Source organism: Myotis yumanensis, unplaced genomic scaffold, assembly GCF_028538775.1.
Source record: "Myotis yumanensis isolate MYYU_CA2020_CCGP unplaced genomic scaffold, mMyoYum1.0.hap1 SCAF_18, whole genome shotgun sequence".
NCBI lineage: Eukaryota > Metazoa > Chordata > Mammalia > Chiroptera > Vespertilionidae > Myotis > Myotis yumanensis.
In genome coordinates, this window is record NW_027223769.1 from 21,796,476 (window position 1) to 21,821,666 (window position 25,191).

Sequence of the window (25,191 nt, forward strand, 5' to 3'; positions counted from 1 at the left end):
TCTTTTACAAAAATAGTAAGATTTGCCCTGTCCCATGTGGCTCAGTTGGTTAGAGCGTCATCCCACACACCAAAAGTTTGTGGGTTTAGGTTCAATCTCTGGTCGGGGCACATGCAGGGCCAACCAATTAATGTTTCTCTCACTATAATGTTTCTCTCTCTCTCTCTCCCATTCTTCTCTCTCTTCTCTCTCCAAAAATCAATAAAAATATATCCTCAGGTGAGGATTTTAAAAAAGTTAAGAAAAATAACAAATAGTAAGATTCTCTTAGATTTTTAAGGACTATATTGTATTAATGCCAAATCTTATCTCCTGCTTTCTAGCTTTATATATTTTTTTATCCACTTCTCTGATTAAAATATGTTGGATAAGTTTGGAAATTAAAATGTAAAACTAGGAAAGAGAGCCTAACGCATTCATTTCCTAGAAGACCCAGTTGTCTAGGTTTTAACGAACAATAAAGAAACATTTCAAAAGGACAGAATTGTTTCCAAGAGAGAAGAACTACAAATGTAGCCTCCTGGGACTGGGGAATGAGAAAGACACAAGTAGACATCAGTGACATCACATCACAGGAATGACAAGAGGAATAGAGAAAAGGGATGATGTTGTTGTGGCTGAACTGTCACATGGTAAAATGTGAGACACAAGTTGTAAAATGGTTTTAAAACATGTTATTCTCTGGTTGATGATTTGAGAATGATCTTGAATGTAAGTGTGCAGTCTGAAGAAGAAACCAAATCAAGTTTACTGCTAACTCTACTCACTCTCTTCAAACAATTTTTAAGTTGCTTGCTTAGAGACAGATCAATTTGAAGAATGTGGAGCAACATAACCATTTATCCTATAGTTATAATGTGTACCTACAATTCATAGGCATTCACATATTAGTTGTATATTATATATCAATATAAAGTTCCCATATGTGTGTCCAAAGAAGTTTATGAGAAGGGACTGACATAATATGTAATCGAATGGGCACAAATGCAACAAGGTGAAAGAAACCACACTACTTGACAGAGAAGGTACCTAGTAAACTGTTTCGATTCATGATTGATTTCACATTAAAAACCCAAATGCAGCCACCTTTAACCTCATAATAGTAGGTTAATCATTTTCATTTTCAAAAAGGTGGAGAACTCATAGTTAAATATAAATATAAATGGGAGATTCCCTGGGAAGGCAGAAGTAGCTTAACGCATGCTCAGTGGTCAACAAACTCATTAGTCAACAGAGCCAAATATCAACAGTACAACGATTGAAATTTCTTTTGAGAGCCAAATTTTTTAAACTTAAACCATATAGGTAGGTACATTGTTATTAACTTAATTAGGGTACTCCTAAGGCTTAGGAAGAGCCACACTCAAGGGGTCAAAGAGCCGCATGAGGCTCGCGAGCCGCAGTTTGCCGACCACAGCTCTAGGCATTTGTCCAGTACTGAGGCAAGTACTGCATTGCATTAAGCTTGATGAGTTGCCGTGACATACGTGGCATTAGTACTGTTGTACTTTACATCAATCACCACAAATAACTGTTGTAGCTGAGGTCATTCAACAAAGGGCTCACCACAGGGACAGGGCTACAAGAGATGCATCTCAGAAGGTGGGAGTGCACCAAGCTCACAGCACACCTCCACCTGTATTTCTGCCTCCTCTGGTTTCCTGCAAAAACCACCCAGTGGGTTGACTGGAGACAAATACATGTTTAAATCTTTGCAGGCAGTGTTTCTGCCCTGCGCGGCTTAGAGTTAACAAGTCAATCATTCAAGGGATAGTAATGACATAAATAACGTCTGACAGGTGATACTTCCATCCAATTGATTATGTCACAGGGGATTCATGTCTTTCACCACCCAAACTCAACGACAGACACTTCTAATTAAAAAACAAAATCATACTAACTTTAGAAATATGCTAAAGATTTTTTGTTTGAAAAATCAGAAACAATTGAAATCTATCTAAAAAAGCAAACTATTCTTGTGCATAACAATCATATTTCCTTAAATAATTCATAAAATTGGGGCCATCCCATTCCTCATCCTTACAGTCTGCGGCATGAAAGAATCCTGGGCCTGTACCAGAGAGAATGTAAACAGTTTGGCCTCAAGGTATAAAGTGCCTGCACATGTGGATCTACTTAAGATAATTTCTAAGATGCTAGTTTCATGAAATTTCAGCAATTGTTCTTAGATGACTGAAAATTATACCTTACCTTTACTTTTTCAATCCTTTACAATAAACTGACTTAAAAAAGTCTTCTGATCATAGATGGTGAGGGAGTTTATTCTGTCTTCAACTTGAGAACAACACTTTAGTGGCTTGCATTTTCTAAGTTTTTGGAAAATATTTATATGCCATCTGGTAAAGCCATTGGTACAAAGTATACTGATGAGCACTGAACTATAAATTTTATGCTGAAGAGATATTTTAAGGTGTAATTTTTAAAATATCATGTATCTGTCAAGTTAACAGTTCTATGAAACATGCATATGAATTGTATGATAATAAATACAATATTTTGCCCTTCTTTTTAAAGATTATTTGGATGAAGCAGCAGGTGTTTTATTAATTCTTTCAGGTACACCGATGTCTGTTTCTCCAGTGCTTGAAATGGGATCAAAGGAGAGAACAAGGCATCCTCACTGCATTTCAATCCATGTTGATGGGTTTATTTTATTTGTTTCTAAATTTGTAACAGTTATCTCTTCTCTTTCCACCACATACTCGGGTAATGCCTTATGTGTTTCCTAAGTCTCTTTCGTGGATTTATTTGTATCATCTGGAGCAGACTGTGAAGCTCTTAAAGAAAATTGGCATGTTTTGTTTAATTTGTATAGCTCCCATAATATCTAGAAAAACTAGGCCAAAAAAATACAGAAAAGAAAAAGAAGTTAGGAAATACATATTTGTAAAATGCCACATTCCTTACTATGTACATTAATTGAAAATTGTTCTTTGGCGGAAATAGAAAATCCAAATTGAAGTGATCTGTGTTATTCTGGTGAGAATGTCACCAAGTTGCATTTTTCCTGCTTTGGCAAACAGCAGGTTCACACACAAAGTGTGCCTCCCTCAGAGTGAGGCCTGAGTGTGGAGGAGAACAGAACTCGGCAACCCACCCGGGATGAAGAGTAGCAAGAGTGTGTGTGTGTGTGTGTGTGTGTGTGTGTGTGTGTGACACCAAGGTCTGAAGATTTAGGGTGGTTCTATCTACACCAGAGCCTAACCTATTTTATGTGTGGTCATGGTAACTGATGTACCAAGTCTTAATTTTGATCTTGACATTCAAAGCTATCCATAAGTTTTCGTTATCACATCCAAAAGTATTATCCAGACCTTCCCACACCTGAAAGTCCATTGGGACCAGCAGTCTCACTGGTTAGTACATGGGAAACTGGATATCTCTCATGTCCATGGTTTGTTCACACTTGTCTAGCTTCTTGGAATAGTTTCCTTGATCCTTCCATAATCTAAGTCATAATGCTTCTTTCAATACCAAAGTAAACCCTGCTCTTCTGACAAATTCAGTCCCAGTGATCTCCCTATTATGACAATTTCCAAACCTCTAGAAGTCTGTACCTCATATTTGCACGCTCCTCTGAATCATTTTTTATTTGCTCTGACGTGCTTTATCTTTCCTGACATTAACATGAGCTCTTTTAATACCTCCCAGAATTTTGCACAAGGTTAAGCACACGTTAGGAGATCAATGTATTCAAATACATTCATTCATTTTTTCCATAATCCACTCAACAAAAATCATGTGCCACAGTGGGTGATGAAGGCCAGAAATGCAAAGATGAGAAAGATAAACCCTCCCTCACAAATAAAAAGTTCATAATTTATAGGGGAGAGAGAAATGTACCATCCTAACTCTAAATTTAGTCAACTGGTACAATGTAAATGTACTAAAAGGAGGAGTCACTTTTAGTTACTGTGATCATAAAAGAACCCTACAAAAAATGTATTTCACTTATTCATCATTCACTCATTCATTCCTTCATGCATTCATCCAACAAAACATACAGTATTTTCCTGCAACATGCCAGGTACAGGTAAGACTTGGGAAATGATGCTGAGATGAACGGTTAGAAGGTACAGCCTCTATTTTCAGGGTGCTCACACTCAAAAGGTGAAGACAGTACGTACTAAAAAATATTACCTTGACCGGTAATTGTGCTAGATGCCATTTGTCCTTACATGGATTGGTTTGGATTAGGTAAGGGTATTATTTGTTCCACAACTTCAGCCTCAGCACCTCGCCTTTAACAAGAGTAACCAAAAAAGGCAAACGGCACTGTCTTGGTTTGGCATTTCCCAAGCTTGAGGAATGGCAAAACAATTTTCATGGTTGATCTACCATCTTTAAAAATGTCAAAACATACATTTTACTTAACACAGCTAAATATTAGCATGTTTTTGCCACTCCTTATCTAATTTAAAATCCAATGCTCAATTTAGAAAAAGAGTAAAAAAAACTATTCAAACTCCTAGTTAAAATAAATAGCTCATTAAACTTTCATTGTTATTGGTTCATAATTGCTGTTTATTTTACCCCTAGTTTGAATGATTTTCATGGAATTAATTCAACCATAATATCCAGTTATTCTCGCTCTTATACACAACTTCAACCTGCATTGGGTTTAAAGGCAGCTTTTCTCAAAAATGCCAATAAACAACTTCTTCCAGCCCGACTGTTGTTCTCTCTAGAGAAAGAACAGGGCTAGTTCTCAATTCAATTTACATCAATAAAATGCAAGGAATGGCCACCAAGTGCTTCAGAGATACAAAGGTGAGTGAATCATAGTCCATTTCTTCAGCGCGTTTATAATGTATAAAGGAGTTCTAGGAAGTTTCAAAAGAAAGGCAGTTGACTGATCAAAGAAAATTATCATTCTGTGCCCAAATAGGTTTCCAAATTATCTGTGTGCTAAGAATGATGCTTCATTAAGTTACTCATTTTCTCTGGTTCTGGCAGCTCAGCCAGAGGGAGAAAATATAGTTCTTTGATTGCTGTATGTTGTCCCTATCCAATGAAAGATCCATATTAAGACTTTTATACACCAACAAAGAAGTCCTTGCTTCTCCACCAAGCAAACTTCCTTTAGCTTCCCTCTTCCACCAGGCATTTATATACAATCAGTCAACTATAAATACCACCCACATTTTTACACACTGCCTCCTTGTCCATCTCTCTCTTATAGGAACTGTGCCACTGTCTACACAACATACCATTTTACATACTTACCCACTTTAAAAACACTAGAGAATGGTTTATATAAAAATCATATATAAAAATAATAAATACTCCAATATTATCTATAAAAACCTCCATATACTGGGAATGGGGGTGTGACTTATTCAGAAATCTCAGAGTCATCAGAGAAAATAAAAGATAAATTCTTTTGACCAACCTTTTAAAAAGTACAAAACTGCTATATTATTGAAAAAAAACAAATATTTTTATACATGTTTTATTTCTTAGACTTTCACACTATTTAGTGGACTAATCAGATTTTTTTCAATTTCTGAGGACTCTGTGAAATAAATTAAAATTCAGTAGTTTCACAAATTAGATCATAAAATGTATTAGAAAATAAATATTACTGTATTTTCTCTTGAAAAATATTTTCTAATTCTAAAGATTCTGTCTCTTGGGGTGACCGTACTCTTTCCCTGAGAGACTGCGTTCTGTGGAGACACATACCCAGATGCTGTCCTCCTGTCGATACTGTTTCCAGTTCCTGCCGCTGTCGCTGAACATCAGGAGGTAGCTGGTCACCCAGTTGGAGCTCCCGTATCCGCCTTGGGTGGCCACGGCAGTGATCTCCATTCTCTCTCCGAGGTCGATCTGTAACCACTGGTATTTGTTTGACACAAGTGGAGACCAGCCACCAGCTCCTTTTGTGAAAAGAGAAGAAAATTGGCACACAAAAAAAAAATTAGTTCAAAATTTGTTAGTGGAAAAGAAATGCTAGTAAGACTTGATTCCTCTATGGAACTGAAGAAGTCAAATATCCAAAGCATAAAACTTCTCCTAAATGTAGGGGTGGTGGCGCAACAAGAGTTTAATATAAGTGGATGGAGTCTATGTCTATTATATTCATTTCTAGGTATTAGAACCTCCTGACACTGGGAAGAACTAGGGGTCTCGCTGAATGTTTAAAGTGCTTAATTCAACAGGTGGAGACTCTTGCCAACACTAGGAAATAGCATGTTTACCGCCCACATGCATTACTGGGCAATGATGTGGCCTTTAATTTCTTTGCTCAGAACTGGATTTAAGGGAGTACCTTCACACTATGGTGGAATTAGAAAACTACATATGATCATGTTGAATCCTTAGAGTAAGAAGTACACCATTAAACCAGGAATACAAAGATGGTCAAGAAATTATCCCTACCCTCACTATGTTTATAGTCTTACATAAGAAACAGACAGTAAAATTCTGGATCAATCCCCAGTACAGTGCACGGGAGGCACAAATTAATGGTTCTCTCTCATCGATGTTTCTCTCTCTCTCTCCCTCTCCTTTTCTCTCTCTCTCTCAAAATCAATAAAAACATTTTTAAAGCATATTTGAAACACAACATGAAAAATGCTAATGATGGGGCATGTGCAGGGAACAATAGCCCAATAAAGGATGGAGAGTTCTATCCTGTAGAAAGTGGCTTGCAACAGTGTGCGAGAGGCCATTAAATTTTCAGGAATTTGCAAGCCGATTGTTAAACATAGCCATCTTTACACGTGTCCATGGCAGGAGTATTTTAAATCACAGAAATTGCCAGTCTCAATTAGTCAGCACCCGCCCCCACCCCAGCCAGTTCACCAATACACCACTGGTTCTATCCTATCTGGGAAGAGAGAGGAGAGGATGGTGGTGGTGGAGGGGAGAATCATGGAAAAGGTCACAGAGCAAGTTGTGCTTGAGCATTCGGAAGTGAAAAATAGAAGTTTGTTGCATATTCAAGGAAATATCTGTAGAATAAAACATTGTTTTGTTTTAGCCAACGCACACAAGAAAATTATAGATGTGACTACTGTATGTCTCAAGATGTTTCATTCCTCAGTTTAAATAATAATACTTTATTTGGGGAATATATTTATCTTAAGTAATACTGACACTGCTGATTATGTAAGTAATATATAATCACTGTCAATGTCCTGAAATAGAGTTTGACACATATTTGGATCCATAATTATCTAGTATTCAATACTATTAAAACGGAACACCTATTATATAACACTCCAATAGGAACATTAATACATGTTTACTTTCCCCCATTATTTTTCATCTACCTTGAGACTCTGATAAGGTCTGACATTTTAGATAGAGATTAGCATTAACTGAACAACAGTTTTTATTCAAGCACTAAACTTGACATATATGCCATTTCAGATAACCAAGCGTACAGGCTCTAGTGCCAAGAGATGCCCGATAAATGTTTGCTATTGTGGTGTAGCACACGCCACTGTGAGATCTAAAGAGACACATCTGTGTTAACTGTTTTATAAGATTTAAAAATTATTTTTTAAATACATTTTTTATTGATTTCAGGGAGGAAGAAAGAGGGATAGAGAAATAGAAACATCAATGATGAGAGGGAATCATTGATTGGCTGCCTCCTGCATGACCCCTACTGGGGGGGAACAAGCCCGCAATCCCAGCCTGTGCCCTTGGCTGGAATCGAACCTGGGACCCTTTAGTCCGCAGGCCAACGCTCTATCCACTGAGCCAAACCAGCTAGGGCTAAAAATTATTTTGAGGTCAGACACAACACACTGACACTCTGATAGATGAAAGGCAGAACTTTTTGAAGAGAAGGTTGGAGCCATGCAGGGAGATGCACCATGGGAAGGGTGACAAGTTGAAGCTGTTGGGGACAGCTAATAAATGGGTGTGGTTAGGTAGGTTTATGGGCTCCTGTGGGTTGGCTAATTGGAAGGGGCTCCAGAGCAATGGGTTGTCCCCAATTATCTAGTACCCGACTCCAGGGGGATCAGTGTTGGGGCACATGATGGGAGTGGGCCAGTGCGTAGCTTCCTCCACCATCCTATCTAACTTTACTATTCTGTCCCGGGGCCTAGTAAACATTTGGAAGTGGAAAGTCTTCTAGGGCCTGATGTGACCCAAGCATCCTTGGTCCTCTTACTGATGCAACTGCCTGTCTCTCTTTGTTTTTATCATTTATTCACATAGAAAAGATGGAAAAGCATGAAGCATGTGCCCCCAGCCCGCCATCATCTTAACCGAACATTTCTACATTTGGAATGTTACCTGTATCAACACATACCTGGGAGAAAATGCTGATTATTTTGCTTCTTGCTCTTTCTAGTTCATTGTAATGGTCTAAAGTTAATAATGAGGATACATTTTAAAATACAGAATTAGGTAATATTTCTCTGGCTTTCTGACACTCCTTTACAGACCAGTATTTTAAACGTGAACACCTGAGAGAAGCGCAGGGAGGACACGGAATGCGTGATTTCAGTGAGATGAAACTGGATCCTCATTTCTCGCCAGGAAAAAGAGGAGCCTCTCACTGATCGCTCCCTCTTCCCCATCCCTCACTGTCACAGCTGCACAAGCCAACTCGAAACATTAGCGATTAATTCACCTTGAACATTTCAATTTCTCACCAGTGCTGAAAAGGTACCACTGATATGCAAATTAAGCTCTATCATCAAGGAGGCACACCAATAAAGTAATGGAAATTCAGATGCTCCAAGGCTTTACCAAGTGAGAAGTCAGGGCCACAGGGAGTCCTACTTAGATTTAAGCCATGAAGCTATGCAGACACACATGGTGTGTGTGATGGAGTGTTATGCTTCTTTTAATTTTAAAACAAATGTCAAACAGTGATACGGAAAATGCAGTGATAGAGACAGAGACGGAGTGCCAGCCTATGATGACAGGTAGGGACATGAGTGACACGACTTGAAGATTCGATTACAGCTGAGGTCAGACTGCCCCAGTCATATGGCCTCTACCAAACCACCCAGCCTTCTGGAGATACATTATTATCACAGATACTTTTTTAATGGAGAAAGAAATGGCTTTCTCCAGCAAATTTTAAACTCTGAATTACTATAAAATACAATACAATAATGCATCTTTATTTTATTCATTCACCAAACTTTTCAGCTGCTGGCCAAGCACTATTTGTCTTCAATGATGCTTTTAACACAACGATATATTCAACATCACATTAGACAAATACCCGTGAGACCAAAGACCGTATTTCCATAAGCCCATCCATCCCTTGGTTATAGACACTTGTCCCACAAAACAAAAACAAGAGTCTTGTCCCTTCATCCATTCCGCCCCCCCGCCCCGCCCCCGCGCCCGGCACATTGCCATCTCCCTTTCCTTATTCCACCCTCATTTTTCTCCTGTGTTGGCCTCTCTACTGAGATTTGGCATAATAAAGTTTCATAAGTCTTTTCCAAAAAAACACGTTTCTTGAGTCTTCATAAAAAAGCCTGAAAACTCGCGTTTAAAAATAAAAACCCTCCCCGTTGATGTGACCCAAGCATCCTTGGTCCTCTTACTGATGCAACTTATTTTTAAATAAGTCTTGCAGTGTTGCTATGAGCATTACATTTTTGAAAACATATTAAGTATCAATTGATTTCTCTCACACACAGCAAGCATGAGAGTATATGGTAGTTGTTACTTTTTGACTTGTAAAGCCATTATTATTGCTACTGACTCCAAACAAAGAGTTATGATCACAATAGAGCTGAGCTTTGAAAAAGCTTAGTTACTGAATGACCACAGAACAAGGCATCTCTTATGAAAGTGTCGCCTACCACTTTTAAACATCAGATTCCTAAGGAACTTGCTTCTAGAATATATGTTGCTATGAACCGCCAAGAAAGAAAAGCAAAGTAAAAATGATCCAGTGCCTATTCTATGCTAAGTACTCTACTAGAAGTTTTATGTACCATATTAAACTTAATTATTTAGAGATTAAATGTCTTAACATCTCTTCTTCTCAAGTAAAACTTCAAAAAAAAGATTTACAGAAGCTAAGTAAATTTTCCCAATATTATGCAAATTAAATGTTCTCAATATTACACAAATCATTTTAGTGTAGATAAGAAATTACTTTTAAAACAATTTAAATCTGTGTAAGGATCTCATTTTCAAAATCATATCCTTTTCAGTTCTTTACTCCTGAAATAATTATACAACTATCATTACCCTGTAGTGCTCTATTTTATCCCAAGAATATATCCAAATAATTTATTCAGGCTTATTAGACTATAAATAACTGGCTGGATGAATTATGTTTCAGGCCCATATATCTCATTTGCCAGATATCACCACTATTTACTTGTGGTCATGGGGACACATCTTACAATTTCAAGGAAGTAAAAACGAAAATTTGAAGAAAAAATATTCTTGCTTAAAACCTTAAAATATAGCAAAGAATACTTTGTATCCCCTACTAATATTAAAAAATGGCATGACCTCCATTCCTGTTGGTCATCAGTGAAAGTGAAGAGTTATCGGTTTGCCAACCTTGTAAGGGTAAGAACTACACAGAAAGGGGAGCTACATTTCTTTCTTAAGACTTAAAGCCTTAAAGGACACAGATGTTCAAAGACACAGAACACAAGTGAACATGGTTGAATTTCACAAGTGAACATGGTTGAATGCAATCCTCGCCACCATTAGGGCATCTACATTTCTGGAAAATAATTGGCTTTATTAAAATTGTCATAGAAAAGTCTCCCTCTGAGATAATGACTATTTTTCCATATGTGATTTCAACCTTCCCCAAGGGTCTAAAGGTTGCCCAGATCATTTTGATCTCGACATTAAATTACAATAATGTAAGGAAACAGAAAGAACATTGTGCCAATATTGGTCTGACTCCCTTAAGTGGTCTGCTGTGTCCCCGAGCCACCATTAGGAACCTTTAACTGCTTTGTATTTTTGCCAGCACAGTTGTTTTTGCCGGAAGGAAACATGACTCTATTGCTGCTGTGTGCATTGCTGGTTTTTTCTCAGGTGCATTCCTGAGTCTTGGCATCATCACCTCCCCTGGTCGCAGTGCTTGTTATGCACAGGTGACCTGACCCAAGCCAGTGGGGCAAGTCCAAGGTTTTGTTGGGACAATTGGAAAAGAAATCCTCCTTTCTGCTGTGAATGCTGAAAACACGGGATTCCAGCGTCAAGCTGTAGTAGCTATTACTGCGGAAAGCCTGCTGAGTGAAGCCAGCACAGAGGGAAGCAGAGTTGAGAGATGAAGTGAGACCAAGTTGAGGTGGCATGGTCAGCACCCCCGAATCCAGCTGCGTCTGCCGAGCGTCCCTGTGCCTTCTCACTGCACCAGCCCCTTCCATGTGTGCAGAACCTACCCAGGGTCATAGCTTCGCCAATGCTCCTCTCTCCCGGGCTTCGTTATATTTTTTTCTTTTTAATGAATCATCCCCATCAACGTATAAGCATCTGTCAGAAAGAAAAAAAAAGCTTCTCTTGACCCCACTCTACATGTTTCTGCTTTTCATATTAACACTAGCGGTCCAGTGCACAAAATTCGTGCACTCAGGGTGGGGGGTGTCCCTCAGTTTGGCCTGCACCCCCTCTCGCAGTCTGGGAGCCCTGGGTGGGGGGTATGTCTGAGGGAGCGAGCCTTAGCACTGCCGCAAGGCAGGAGAGGCTCCCACCACCGCCGCTGCGCTCGCCAGCCGTGAGCCCAGCTCTGGCTAAGCTCCTGCGTTGAGTGTCTTCCCTCTGGTGGTCAGTGCACATCATAGCGACTGGTTGTTCCACTGTTTGGTCGATTTGCATATTAGCATTTTATTATATAGGATTCTTCAAATAAGATGTCCATACTCACTCTCTGCAATTTTTCTCATTCATTCTCTCTTAGGCCAACTCCAATTAGACTTTCACTTCATACCACTCATCTGTGCGTGTCAAAGAGCCACGTTACTAAATTGAATGGTCAGATTTCAGTCTTCCTTCCAATCAGTGAGATCTGTTCTTTTGACTATTCCCAATGCCTGGATATACTTTGTTCACGTAGCTTCCGCACAAAAAACTCATTATCTTAATTTTCTGTCTAGCTTATTGGTTGCTTCTTCTCAGGCTCCATGCTGGTTCTTCCTTTTATCTCTCATCATCTCCTAAGGTTGAGATGCCCAGGGCCCAATCCTTCATCTTGCTTCTTCTCCACATCCACCCCTGGGTAACCTCTCTTTACTTCATAAATTTAAATATTAAATATTAAATATTATGCCAATAATTCCCTAATTTATATCTCCATTCACACCTCTTCCTTTGCACTCCATACTTACACACTCAACTCCCTACTTAATACCTTTAACGTTTTCCAAACCAAACTCTCATTCTTCCCCCAAATCTTACTCTAGTCACACCCTTCCCCAACCCAGTTTATGACGATTCCATTCTTCCAGTTTCTCAGGACAAAAGGAAAAAATATGCAGTTGTGCTTGCCTCCTCTCTTTCTCTCACCAAACTACCAAACCAACCAAAAATGCTGTTGGTAGGACTCGCCCCTCTGGAACTAGACCATTTCCCCACCGTCACAGGTACACCTTCACTGGTAAGCCACATTGCTCTAGCCTGGATTCTCACAATATCACCTAACAAATCTTCCTGCTTCTACCTTTGCTCACTTAATCTCCATTCTCTGCACAACAGGTTAAATAAAAGACCATCCCTGTACCCACAATCACTCTCAATTTTACACTTAGTATACGGCCTACAAAGTTCTACATGATCCGCCCCACACACACCACTCCCACCCCATGTCTGACCTCTTGTCCTCTTCATCCCAGCTTGCCCGCCTCCTTTAACAACAGCCTCCTTGAGGTTCTTTGAGCAAACTTAAGTCATTCTCCCAACTCCCACCCCATGCTTTGTTACGCTCTCTTTCTGCCTGGAATGCTCTTCCCCACTGGGCAAACATCTTTGCCTTCAAATCTTTGCTCAAATCTGATTCCTCTCACAGAAGTTTGTATGTCCTGACCTCCCCTATTTAAATTCCTCCTACCCATCAATCCTACTCTCATTCATCTTACTATAAACCACTTTTCATTTTGGAACAGAAATTGACATCTTTATACCCAACATATAATTTTCTTATAATTTATCCTTTATCGTGCCTTATTAGAATGTATGATCCAGGAGGTCAGAATTATTTACCTATTTTGCTCACTGATAGACCCTGAGTGTTCATCACACTGTCTGACACATAGTAGGTGATTAATAAATGTTTACCTTATTAAGAAACAAAATAAATGTGTAGCCATATGCATACAAGACTGTAAATTCATACACCAAAATAGTAGCAAAGCTGGAACTAGAGCCAAACTAAATAAAATCACAGGACACTTTTATTTGAGGAAGGGTATTTTCAATGAAGTTCCCAAACAAAAAGCTTAAGCATTTGGGTAATGCACACAAGCATACACCTGTACACACACACACACACACACACACACACACACACGCTGACTACCAACTGCCTCAAGGTTACACAGTTTAATAACTTGTAAACTTTGTTTCCTAGATATATTTATCGCTTTGTTTTTGGATTTTTTGATATGATAAAAAGAAGAGAGATGCTTTTCACTTCATTTCTCCAGAAAGGTTCTAAATTAATAATACCTCACTCAATTCGCGTAGGTTTTAGTTCTTTGCTGTTGATCAATTTCCCCTCACGGCAAACTGGCAGACTCTCAGCCCTATATATCCAGATCAAACATTTCTGAAATCTTTAATAATTCAGTGGATTGAAAAGTAAATGTTTACATCCTTTTCTTTTTTTCAGGCATTTTGATTTGTGTATTTGATTTGCAATTTTGGGGACAGCCAAATTTCCTTTGAAAAGCTAGAACAAAATTACAAAAACACCAAATTCTGTGCCTTCATTTTTTCATCACAGTAAGTTTTATTTCACTCAAATGCACAGTTTTGGAAAAGTTACTTTTAGCACATGATGTCTAGAAATTCAGATGATAATCAAGACCTGCCCATGTTTTGCTTTTTAAGTCCATTATAATGACTTTTCTAAAAGTTTCTATTTAGATCTAGTACAGTGAGGCAGGTCATCTTAGTAAATGACATCATGCATCAGAAAAAACAAAATGACAATACCCCAGAGGGTGGAAAATCATTTTTTGCTTTCCTACCTTTTTTTAAAAAATCTTCCCCAGCCAGACAGAGATGATAAGCTGTCATGAGTTAAATGTCCTCATATCACTTCTTCTGGATCAACAAACCAAAGTCACTCTCTTGTACCCAATAGACATTATTTACCCATCATGATCAGAAAAGCCAGTATAAGGGCACAGATCAAAAAGGTACAAAAGTGCAAAACCAATCCCAAGCATCTGATTGATTAAGTCATTAATATTTTCCCAATTTGTACAAATACTAAAACATATTAACATAGTCCGTGTTTCCAATTACTGAGATATGGTTACCTCTAGGTTTAGATATTTGTATAATTCAATCTTAAATACACATACTTTACTTAATTCCATGATATATTCCTTTTTAAGTGTTATTTCATTGTGGAAATGTTTATTTTCCAGGCAATGGGCAAAATTATTAGTGGTACTTGTGCCCAAGATAATCTTAATGTTCCCTCAGCTTGACTAAATGTTAGACAGGTTTCTTCCTGACTACAGGTCTCTGACCTCCCTTTTTTAGAGCATTTAATTTAAGCAACTTGCTATTGTAAATTATTTATCTGTCCCCTTGAGATATAAATCTTCATTAAGCAGCTTTCCAGTTCTACAATTCAAGAATGTCTTTCCCAAGGACCTGAGAGTCAGCCCTTTGAAATGAATCATCAAGAACACAGAGCCCCAGTCTCCCAGTCTCTGTGGGAGGGGAGGAGCCTGCCGCCCATAAGCACCAACCAGCAAACATAAATGGCCCAACCAAATTGACCAATTTCCCTCCTCCTTCCGCACCACACACAATGTTCTCTAGTACTTTTCCACTAGCTCAACCAAGGGCTCAAAAACTTCCCCACCTTTTGTTTCAAAGAATTGAGTTCAATCTCTCTTCCTATAGCCAGTCTTGACCCCCTCTATTAGTCCTTTTAAAAATATATATTTTATTGATTTTTTACAGAGAGGAAGGGAGAGAGATAGAGAGTTGAGTTAGAAACATCGATGAGAGAGAAACATCGATCAGCTGCCTCCTGTACACCCCCCTACTGGGGATATGCCCGCAACCAAGGTACATGCCCTGGACAGGAATCGAACCTGGGACCCTTCAGTCCACAGAACGACGCTCTATCCACTGAGCCCAACTGGTCAGGGCCCCTCTATTAGTCTTGAATTAAGTCTTTCCTGTATGTTTAACTCAATCCAGTGGGGGTTTTCTTTGTCAGGAGATATTTTTTATTAAAATAATGTGTTTTCACCCTGGCTGGGTAGTTCAGTTGGTTGGAGTCTCATTCTGATGTGCCAAGGTTAAGGGTTTGATCCCCAGTCAGGGCACATACAAGAATCAACCAACAAAATGCATAAATAAGTGGAACAACAAATTCTCTCTCTCTCTCTCTCTCTCTCTCTCTCTCTCTAATAAATATGATTTTTTAAAAATTAAAAGAACATGTGTTTGTCATTTCCTACCTATAGAATCATGTTCCCCAGAAGCCATTCCACATGGCAGTGAAAGTACAAAGATGACTGCACCTCTGCTCTGCCTATTGATCAAAAGAATGTCACAGCCAGTTTCGGGAAAGCTGAATAGCAACAAGAAGTGTCACGGGGCCCAGCCAGCAAAGGGCGATGGCCTCCACCAAAAGGACAGTCTAAGGAACAGACTGGCCACTAAATTTGGCAACGCATATCAACAAACACCCAGGGCGAGCACCACCGCAACCACACCCAGCAGATACCACTGACCTGGACACGGGATCCAACCAATGGTCTCGCAGTGGACACCAGCGCAAGAACCCACATGCACCAGGGGAGCCCCACCCAAACGAGCCATGGTGTCATCTGAGTTCCTCGTGTTTCTACTGCCATTTTGGAAAGGAGCAGAGGAAAGATTAGAAAATCAGAGAATTTGAGAATTTCCCTGGAAAGTACGGACACAACTAAAGGTGGCTATTTTACCAGCAGAGGTGCGGGGGCTTGAAGTGATCTGATATGTGGGCACATACAGGAAATAGTCTCTGGAGTGAAGGACAAATGGGATCACCTTTAATTTTTACAGTACTCACAGCTGCTAAAGTTTGGACAATATTGAAAAATACATGGTGTTTCCATGATATTCCTCAACTACTAACAACCTACAGACTCAGATTTAAACTGGCCTGGGAAAGGATTGTTTGTGTGCCCAACACCCCAAACACTGCCAATTATGCATTTTATATAAATTATGATTTTATAAAACTACATGAGGATTTTCAAGAACAAGGTTATTTGCATGTATATATAGGTAGTCAATCAGAATTGATACACCCATCTCATTCAAAAAATATTCCACCCTATGCGTAATACTGATACAGCCATATTAGCAGTCTATAGCAGAGCCACTAAGCATTCATTGGACATAACAATGATTTTTGGTACAACCTGAAAATACACACACACACACACACACACACACTCCACTGGCTTTAACAGATACAATGTTTTACAATAGCATCATGGAGTAGGTTACAAATAGAACTTAGTGTCTGAAGCCAGCAGGTACAATATTCTCCTTGCACACACTCAATTCTAGAAATGCTCAGATTGCAGACCCTTTAGCTACACAAATGAATTGCTTCCTCTGACATCCAAGCCCCCTAGGCAGCCCCATCTGGCTCTTAGCCTATGTAAAATATAGAGGAGCACACAAGAGTTATGATTTTATTAAAACTATAGAGGAAAATATGCTCTTATGTGATTTGTGTCAAAATTATAATACATCACCATTAATTTTACCAGTGACTGACATCCATCTAAATTTTTTTAAATTATCAATTACTTCATGTGTTTTAAATGATTTCTTTACCTTGGTATATAAGACAAATCAAGTTTCAATGTATTTGATTTTGGGATATTATCTTATGCCAAAATAGAGACTAGATGCAAATGTAACAAACCACTGCTGGGTGATTTTTCTAATCAAGACACTTATTGATCAATCTGATTTAAACCTATGCTTACAAACTTGTAATTTTATCATTGCTTCTCCTAAACCGAGAAATAAATACCTTCTAAAATTATATGCCACTAACTACTTTGTATTAAAAAGAGTAGGCAACTATTTCCCTGCCTCCACCAACATAAATATCAGCTCATTTTGAGGGAGCATGATGGAGCCTGTCATGATGTGAAAGGTAGGAAGTACAGGCCGAAAGGGGGGGAAAAAAATCTCATTTTGCTCTGTTTATCTCTCTCCTATTTCTATTTGTAATGTATAATGGAAAGTTCTAAATTGTCCTTTTTGATAAAAAGAAAGTCTCACAAAGCAACCTCATTTCCACTCAAACCAATGAGGCCTTTCACACAATTGTCAGGCCACCTATCATAGTCCGGGGTTCTCAGTGTATATTGATCCACTGAGTCATAATAAAGTAGTGCTTCCAGCTGGGAATGAGAGTTAATGCAAACATTTTCTGGATCAGAAAAGACGGACAAAGAAATAGGTCTGCTTCTGCCCAGCCAATTTCAAACTGCTCCTGGCACTACTGAGAATCTCACCCACACCCCTGCGTTTTCCCACACACTGTTCCCACAGAGAAGAATGTGGCGCCTAAAAAACAGCATCTGAGCAGACACAGCACGGTGCACAGTAGCTGCAGTAATTACAAAGAGCAAATTCTTGTGATACCCAAAATGAAGAATCGATTACTGGCACTGATTATTGTGTTGCAATTGTTACCGCTTTATTATGTTCTTTTTCTGAAAATAAAATGAAGGTCAATTTGTTGTTGCTATTGGGAATTTGGCATTATGATTTTGAAAACTAGCACAAAAGAGAAAAACGTTTTTTAAATTGTAATAAAAATAAATAACCAAGGGGGGGGGGGGGGAGAACATTTTGGAGGTGATGAATAAGTAGATGGCCTTAATTAGGGTAATGGTTCCATCACTCATCAACTTGTGTACATTAACTATATACAGGTTTCTGTCTATCAATTGTCAGGGAGAGAGAAATGTCCCCTCTACCACACTTGAGTTCTTGTGGGTGGACTAAAAATATAATTGACGAGATTAACAGGAGAGGAAAAACAACAATTTAATTTGTACACACGGGAGATCATAAACGATGCTCCAAGATATGAAAGAAGCAGTCAGCCTTCTATGCTTTCTGACAAAGAAACAACAAATGTGTGAAGAATTGGCAGGACAAAGAAACTTACATTTGGGTGCTCATTAGTGAGGAATCGAAGCAAAGTTTGGGCTTGGGTAGCAAATTAGTAAAAAAAAGTAATAAGATGTGTTTATACACGTTTCTGGGCCTTGAATTCCCCAGCTGGCGATAAGGATGTCTCCCTCATTAGCCTGCAGGTGCAGAGAGGGCACCTTTCACACGGGAGATTTATCTCCCGCTTTCAGGAGGACAGAGAGTCAGAGGGTCAGAGTGTTCTTCTTGCACTGGCTGTCACTTAAGTAACTTTAATTCAAAATAATCAATATGCCATTGTGGGACATTTGGGGGAGGCCTGCCCTGGGCCCTGACACAGTCATACTTCAATAAAGTGTGTTTTTTTTAAAATTAGCAATTTGTAACTTTAGGAAATATGAAAGTAATATTTCCAGAGTCAGCGAAGCTCAATAGTCAAACATAAATGTCAAGAACTTTATATTTTTGTTTAAAGGCGCCACTTTTTTCTCTTCAACAGATGCATAATTGAGTAGACGAATATTGTGTTGCTATACACCCTTCATAAAATGTCTAAAGTCTATCATCTCTGCACAATTATATGCAAGGCTGGACCCAAATTTCCAAGCCTTTTATGCTCCTTAACATAAAAACAGGAGGATAATATGATGATATGGGCATTACATGGAATTCCCAGGTGAGCTACAAGTAGAGTTTTCATAATGAAGTTATGATTTTCATGATTCTTGAGAGATGATGCTTTCATTAAAAACAAAAACAAGCCCAGCTGGTGTGGTTCAATGGTTGAGCATCAACCTATGAACCAGAAGGTCACGGTTCAATTCCTGGTCAGGGCACATGCCCAGGGTTGCGGGCTCAATCCTTAGAAGGAGGCATGCAGGAGGCAGCCAATCAATGATTCTCTCTCATCATTGATGTTTCTATTTCTCTCTCCTTCTCCCTTCCTCTATGAAATCAATAAAAATATATATTTTAAAAAATAAAAAATAAATGAACAACAACAACAACAAAACACAAAGCTTACCATGCTCACATCCTGTACCTTTGGATATCCATCTGGCTCAATAAATGAACAGAGAAAAAAGCATCAGGAAATGTTTCTAGATCAGAAGTCATGATCGAAAATCTGTCACTGAGAGCAAGTCTCTCCTTTAGCTCCATGTGACACTGCAAATTCTCATCTGTTTGTTTTTCTCAACCTCTCTGGCCAGCCCTTTCCCACATCTTTCATAGAGTTCCCTTTCTCTGCTTTTGTTTAAAAGCTAACACAGCTCTCTTCTCCTTTTACTTCATAGTCTCAGTGGACTATGTTTATCTTCCCTGTCGCTGCAATTAGTTTTTGTTTTTGGATGATGAAGCCTGAATCTTTATTTTTAGCTCTGACTTCCCTTTGAAGTCTATATTCTAAATTCTGAACACTTCCTATAGATCTATTCATGGATGCTCTCTCTCTATATATATATCAAATTCAATATTCCAAAAATGGACGCCCTCCCTCCTCTGAAAACCAGATGGCCACATCTTCATATCTTCTACTCAATCAGACTAAAATCTTGGGATCATTTCTAATTATTCCCTTGAGTAATAAATATAGAGATTTCTATATGTATAGAAATTGCCAAACCTGGTCCATATTGCCTCCGAAGTGATTTTCATTGTCACCTTAGCCTTTTCATTATCTGCAACTTATCATTTCTACCACTCAGTTATAAAATGATTTTCTGTGTTTACTTGCAGGTTGCTGGTGATATCATTTTGAACTGAGTAAATGAAAGAATGAAAAGACATGACAGATGACAGCATCTGAGACATCTCAGTGAGGGAGAACTGGCAGGACCTGGTGACCTGTGGTGACCCTCAGATATTAGGTGCAAGGAGGACAAGGAGGAGGCAGAGGGCAAAGTCAAGGCTGAGAACTTGGAAAGCTTTCTGGATGGTGGTGCTGAGAGTAAGGAATGATTAGTGGAAGGGATATTTGAAAGATGTAAAACTGAAGGAATAGGAGTACGGAGGAAGTCCAAAGAATTAGGCTGCTGTGGAATGACTCATTTTAGACCTGGGGGCAGCTCGTCTAGGATGAGGAGAATGAAGCAAGGCCAGTGGGGTGTGAATAAGTTTATAGGGTTTGGAGAAGACAGGAAATGGTTTTCCTGCCTGTGGCCTACCCTTTCTAGAAATCTTCAATAAATGTCTTTAAAATAACTAATCTGTTTTTAAGCCATTGTTCCCAGAGTTGTTTTGGTAATAGCAGGTTGGGTATTTTTTCTCCTAGTAACAAAAAGACACCTTTTTTTGGAACAACATTAATACAACTTCAATCTGGCATAGGAGATTCAGAAAACCATACAATTGGCTATGAAGTCTATTGTCATTCTCCAGAATTTCATTTCAATTGTGTATACTCCTGTCTCTTAATCAACCAGGACTTTCTCTCCTCCATCTCTCAACTGCAGCTCAAATACTACCTCTCTCACAATCTAGCTTGTTACATATAAGAACTTTGTAATATAAGGGAACTGAGTTGATTTATGTTCATTAAATTTATAAGTAAGAATAAAATCCAAATTAGAATACCATTGTCACATTTGAATCCACCCTGGTAAAATTTTTTGTGGTCAGACATAAAAGTGAGACTTGCTGTTGGGTGAACTGCTGTTGTTCTAAGACAGTCACACACAGAACAATTGAAGTAAATTAGGTAGATTCTGAGATGACTTCAGAAGGTCAAAGGGCTGTAAGCGTTTATCTAGTTTTCTGGTAACAAAATGACAGACTTTTTTATGAGAAAATTGACATTTCAAAGGATCTTAAACTCTCTTTTCACCATTTCTTTTATTAGGAACATTCTGATTAATTCCCATCAATCTTTTTTTGGAGTATCTGAAATGTGTCTTGAATTCCAATGAACGAGTGAATATTGGTTGAATATTGATTTAATAAAGTGTCTTATATGACTAGATATCTTAAAATTTAAATTATTCTAGTTTATATATAGTTTACAAAGTAGTTACATTTTGTTTTTGAACAATCTAAACACTATTAAACTCTCCTCACATCTTTTCAAAATAGAAAAGAGGCAGAAATGAGATGTTTCTAATTCTTAATAAAAATTATGGAAACAAAAGAAACTAGAACGTTATATCACCTTCTTTAAAATCTCTAAATGCCATCCCTCATGGCAAAGAATACAGTCACATTGACTGGTTCTGATTTTTAGTACTAAATCACACACAAACTTTTCAAACAGAGAAAACTATACAAGGAACTATTGCCACATTCTGATCACCAGCATTAATAACCACAATTACATCCTAAAACCATGACGCCAAATGTCTCAGTATATCCATAACCTAAAGCAGTGGTAAGAAGGGCTCTGGACCTGCCAGCTCTCAATAGAAACCACTATGTATTCTACAATGTACTAAGTGCTTCACTGCCCTAATTCATGTGATTCTCACAATAAGCCTATGAGATGAAAATTATTATTTTGGGGGCCCATTGTAGACATAAACAGACAGAGGCAAAGGAAGGTAGAGTCATTTGTGAAAGGGCACAGAGCTGCAGTAAAATCAGGCAAAATCTAAACACAATCTGACTCCAGAGCATGTTTTTAACATGCAGTGTGGCTTCACCATCACTGCAGTTTATCTTTTTATGAAAGAGCAAGCCGACACATAGCAGATGATGCATATTATCTGAGGAACTGAGGAACCGAAACAGAGCACACACTAAGGAAGTATGGGGTTGCAGAGTGTGCTGCTGGCTGAGTGATTAGGGAAACGGATATTGTATGTAGGTTCTGGGGTAGGATTGTGAAAGGTCAAAATAAAGGGTTGGAGTCTTCCAAGCAGAGGACTGATGTAGAGCAGACAAATGCGAGGCCCATTTTTCAGGATGGCAGTAATTGGACTGAAGGGAGGGCGGGGGCATGCAGAGGGCAGTGATCATTAAGGCAAGAAAGGAGAATGGAGCCAGGCTGTAGAAAGTCTTCCTGCAAAGCTAAGGAGACAACTGCCGAACTTCTAGCATCTGAGGGCATCTTAGGGTGTGCTTTGTGTTTGGCACACATGTGTATCACAAATTTTAGGGTAAGGTAATTTTAAAAAGAGACCATCCACAATTTTAAATGTACGCAACACACAAAATTTAAGATCACTAATACTAAATGTTTTTATTGATATTGTTCTACAAGAAGATTGTATTTGCAATCTTTTGCCAAGCTCTACCTGGCTTGAGGATGGATAGTTTGAGCTGTATGGGTAGCTTCTACAGCCGATTGGTTTAACTTCTCGCTTTTCATATATACTAAATAAAAAACCTTAGCTCACATCTATATGTCATGGAGAAAAAAAGAAGATGTGCATCATGAATATGCAAAATAATGTATATATCTATTACAGTGAATAAATAAATATATAGGTGTGTGTGTGTGTGTGTATATATATATATATATATATATATATATTTATCAAATAATCAAGTCCTGGAAACATATCAAACTCTTTTGGTTTGAGTAGTTAGATTTTAGGTTTTTGAACAATCTCAACACGATAAACAAACTCTCCTCACATCTTTTCAAAACAGAAAAAAAAGCAGAAATGAGATTTCAAAATATCTTAGTCTAATTTTTGCATCACAGTCCAATTTTTAAAAGAAATTACAATATCTTTTCCCAACATCATTATTTTTTGTCTCATAAGAGATAAGTTCAGCTAGGTAGTGGTATGCTGGAAAGTTTTTAATAAGTTGTTCTCTGGGGAGTGGGGGGGGAGAAGTCCTGCTTTGATAGCATTTGTCAATTCCTGTGGTGTAAATACTCCCTCCATGACAGATTTCAAGCTCCCGACCTGATAATTCTGAATTGGAAGAGCTGCTCACAGTGGGCTCTCACGAGCCAGCAGGTTATTAATCATATCTCAGATAAGCTTCTTTAGCAAAGCGGTTGGAATCATATTGCGGTTATGAATTTCTCAGTTACAGCCTCAGGTGTGAAAAATGCATTTTTTTCCTAACCCAATCTAATTTTCTCCCTCGAGCTCCTATTCTGTCTGATGTAGAAAATCAATCTAATTGTTTCAGAGGAACTCAGTCCAGTTCATGGATTACTCAGGCAATTCAGGATTAAATGTCTGTCACCTTCAGCTTCAAAGTGCTTGCAGGAACCTCCCTCCCCTCCTGCTGGCCCTCGAGTTAGTCCTGGTGCAGGGCAGGGGAGGACCCCCTGCCTGGTCTTCTACAAGGGCTGTGAACGATCTCGACATCCAAGCAGCTTCCGCTGTGCTGTGCTCCGTGGTGATCTGTCACAGGTCAGCTGCAACCTGCCTTATCACAACATCCTGATGTTCTTCCCTCCAACCCAGGTATGACACTGCCCACATCCACCGCTTCCTTCCTGCACGTTGCATCCCTTCTTGGTGCCCACAGTGGTTCCTGGTCTTCCTCACATTCTGGGGCTGATATGGGGTCTCTGCCACACCACCGTTTCTGCATGGCAGCAACGTAATGACTTAGCGACTTCTCTTGGTGGAGGGGAATCTCCTCTTTAAGCACCTGCTCTGAGCACCCTTTCACATTCAGATCACTGACCGAGAAAGAAGGGCTCTGTAAAGCTACCTGTTATGGACTTAGTTTGAGGATTGGACTGCAGGGACAATGCGTCTCCACACGTGCTTGCTCATGTCTAACCCTCCTCCTTCCTTTCCAAACTCTCCTTCAGGCTGGCCATCTCCCCCTTTAGACCTAAAAGGTACCCTTTTTGTTCCCAAACTGTATAGCGACCCCTCTCCCTTAAGCACTGGGTGGTGTGTGACTCTCTGAGCCAGGAAGGGAGATGAAGGACAAGTGTGGAGATCATGCCCATTTCCACTCCTCAACTTATCCCACATATACTAACAGAAGTAGCCTCTCAGGGCATTATTATTGTCACTAAAAATGTCTATTTCATCTTGAGTAGAGGAGTTTATGTTCTAACCTTTCTCAACATCAGCCAGCACATTTTAATTCAAAAAAGCAGAATCTACTGCCCAGTTTTTGAACTCTTGACAATGACCACAGTTTGGTAAGACTGTGATGCTGAGACATGTCACTGACTGCCAACTCTCCCCTGGGAACAAAGCTCCCGCCGTCTATCCACTGTCGCCTCAGACCAGGTACTCAGCATTTCCCAACCTGCAAGTGGCTCACCAAATGAGCCACAACACAAGGAAGGAGTTTTCTCCTGCCGTATGGTTCACCAAGGCAAACCACAGTGAAAGGCCTGTGTTTTGCTCTTATATAAGCAAGAGCAGAAATCAAAATAGTCCTTCCACTGAAGAAAACAGGACTCTACTAGCATCTTCTCATAATATTTAACCCTCCATATTCTGAGCCACTAAAAAATAGTTCGTGATAGTGTCTTGAGAGAGGAATTTTATAGACAGCTTGTTCTACTTTGCTCCGCAAGATTATTATCAGTAATGAGATGTTTTTGCTATTACGAGTATAACTTCGATGCATGTGTTGCGCTATACTTTTCCTTTATAGAAAAAAATCATAACATTTGCATTAGAAATCACTTGTTTGGTTCCTTTTTATAATTTGTAACTATTGATATACTCTTTGAGACAGCATTCTCCTGGTTTCCTTTAGCTCTTTGAACATATTTTACAGAGTTGATTTAAAATCTTTGTCTAGTAGGTCCGATGTCTTTGCTTTGTCTAGCCAGCACTTTTCTTGTTAGATGCTTATATGAAATCACCACATTCAAATATTCACATATCCTTGTGCATATGTTTTATTCATCATACTAAAATCAGTCACTCCTTATGTTATGACATGTTCTGAACTTCTATTTCTTACATGTTTATTTCC

General features: G+C 38.9%; 1 protein-coding gene across 1 annotated transcript in view; it reads right to left on the reverse strand.

Annotated features, from left to right (window-relative positions):
• CNTNAP4 (contactin associated protein family member 4) overlaps positions 1–25,191 on the reverse strand; it is a 239,836-nt gene that overhangs the window by 163,382 nt on the left and 51,263 nt on the right. Inside the window, exon 3 of the mRNA XM_070398223.1 lies at positions 5,707–5,900. Within this exon, the coding sequence (XP_070254324.1) occupies positions 5,707–5,900 (194 nt within the window). The remainder of the gene's footprint in view (positions 1–5,706; positions 5,901–25,191) is intronic.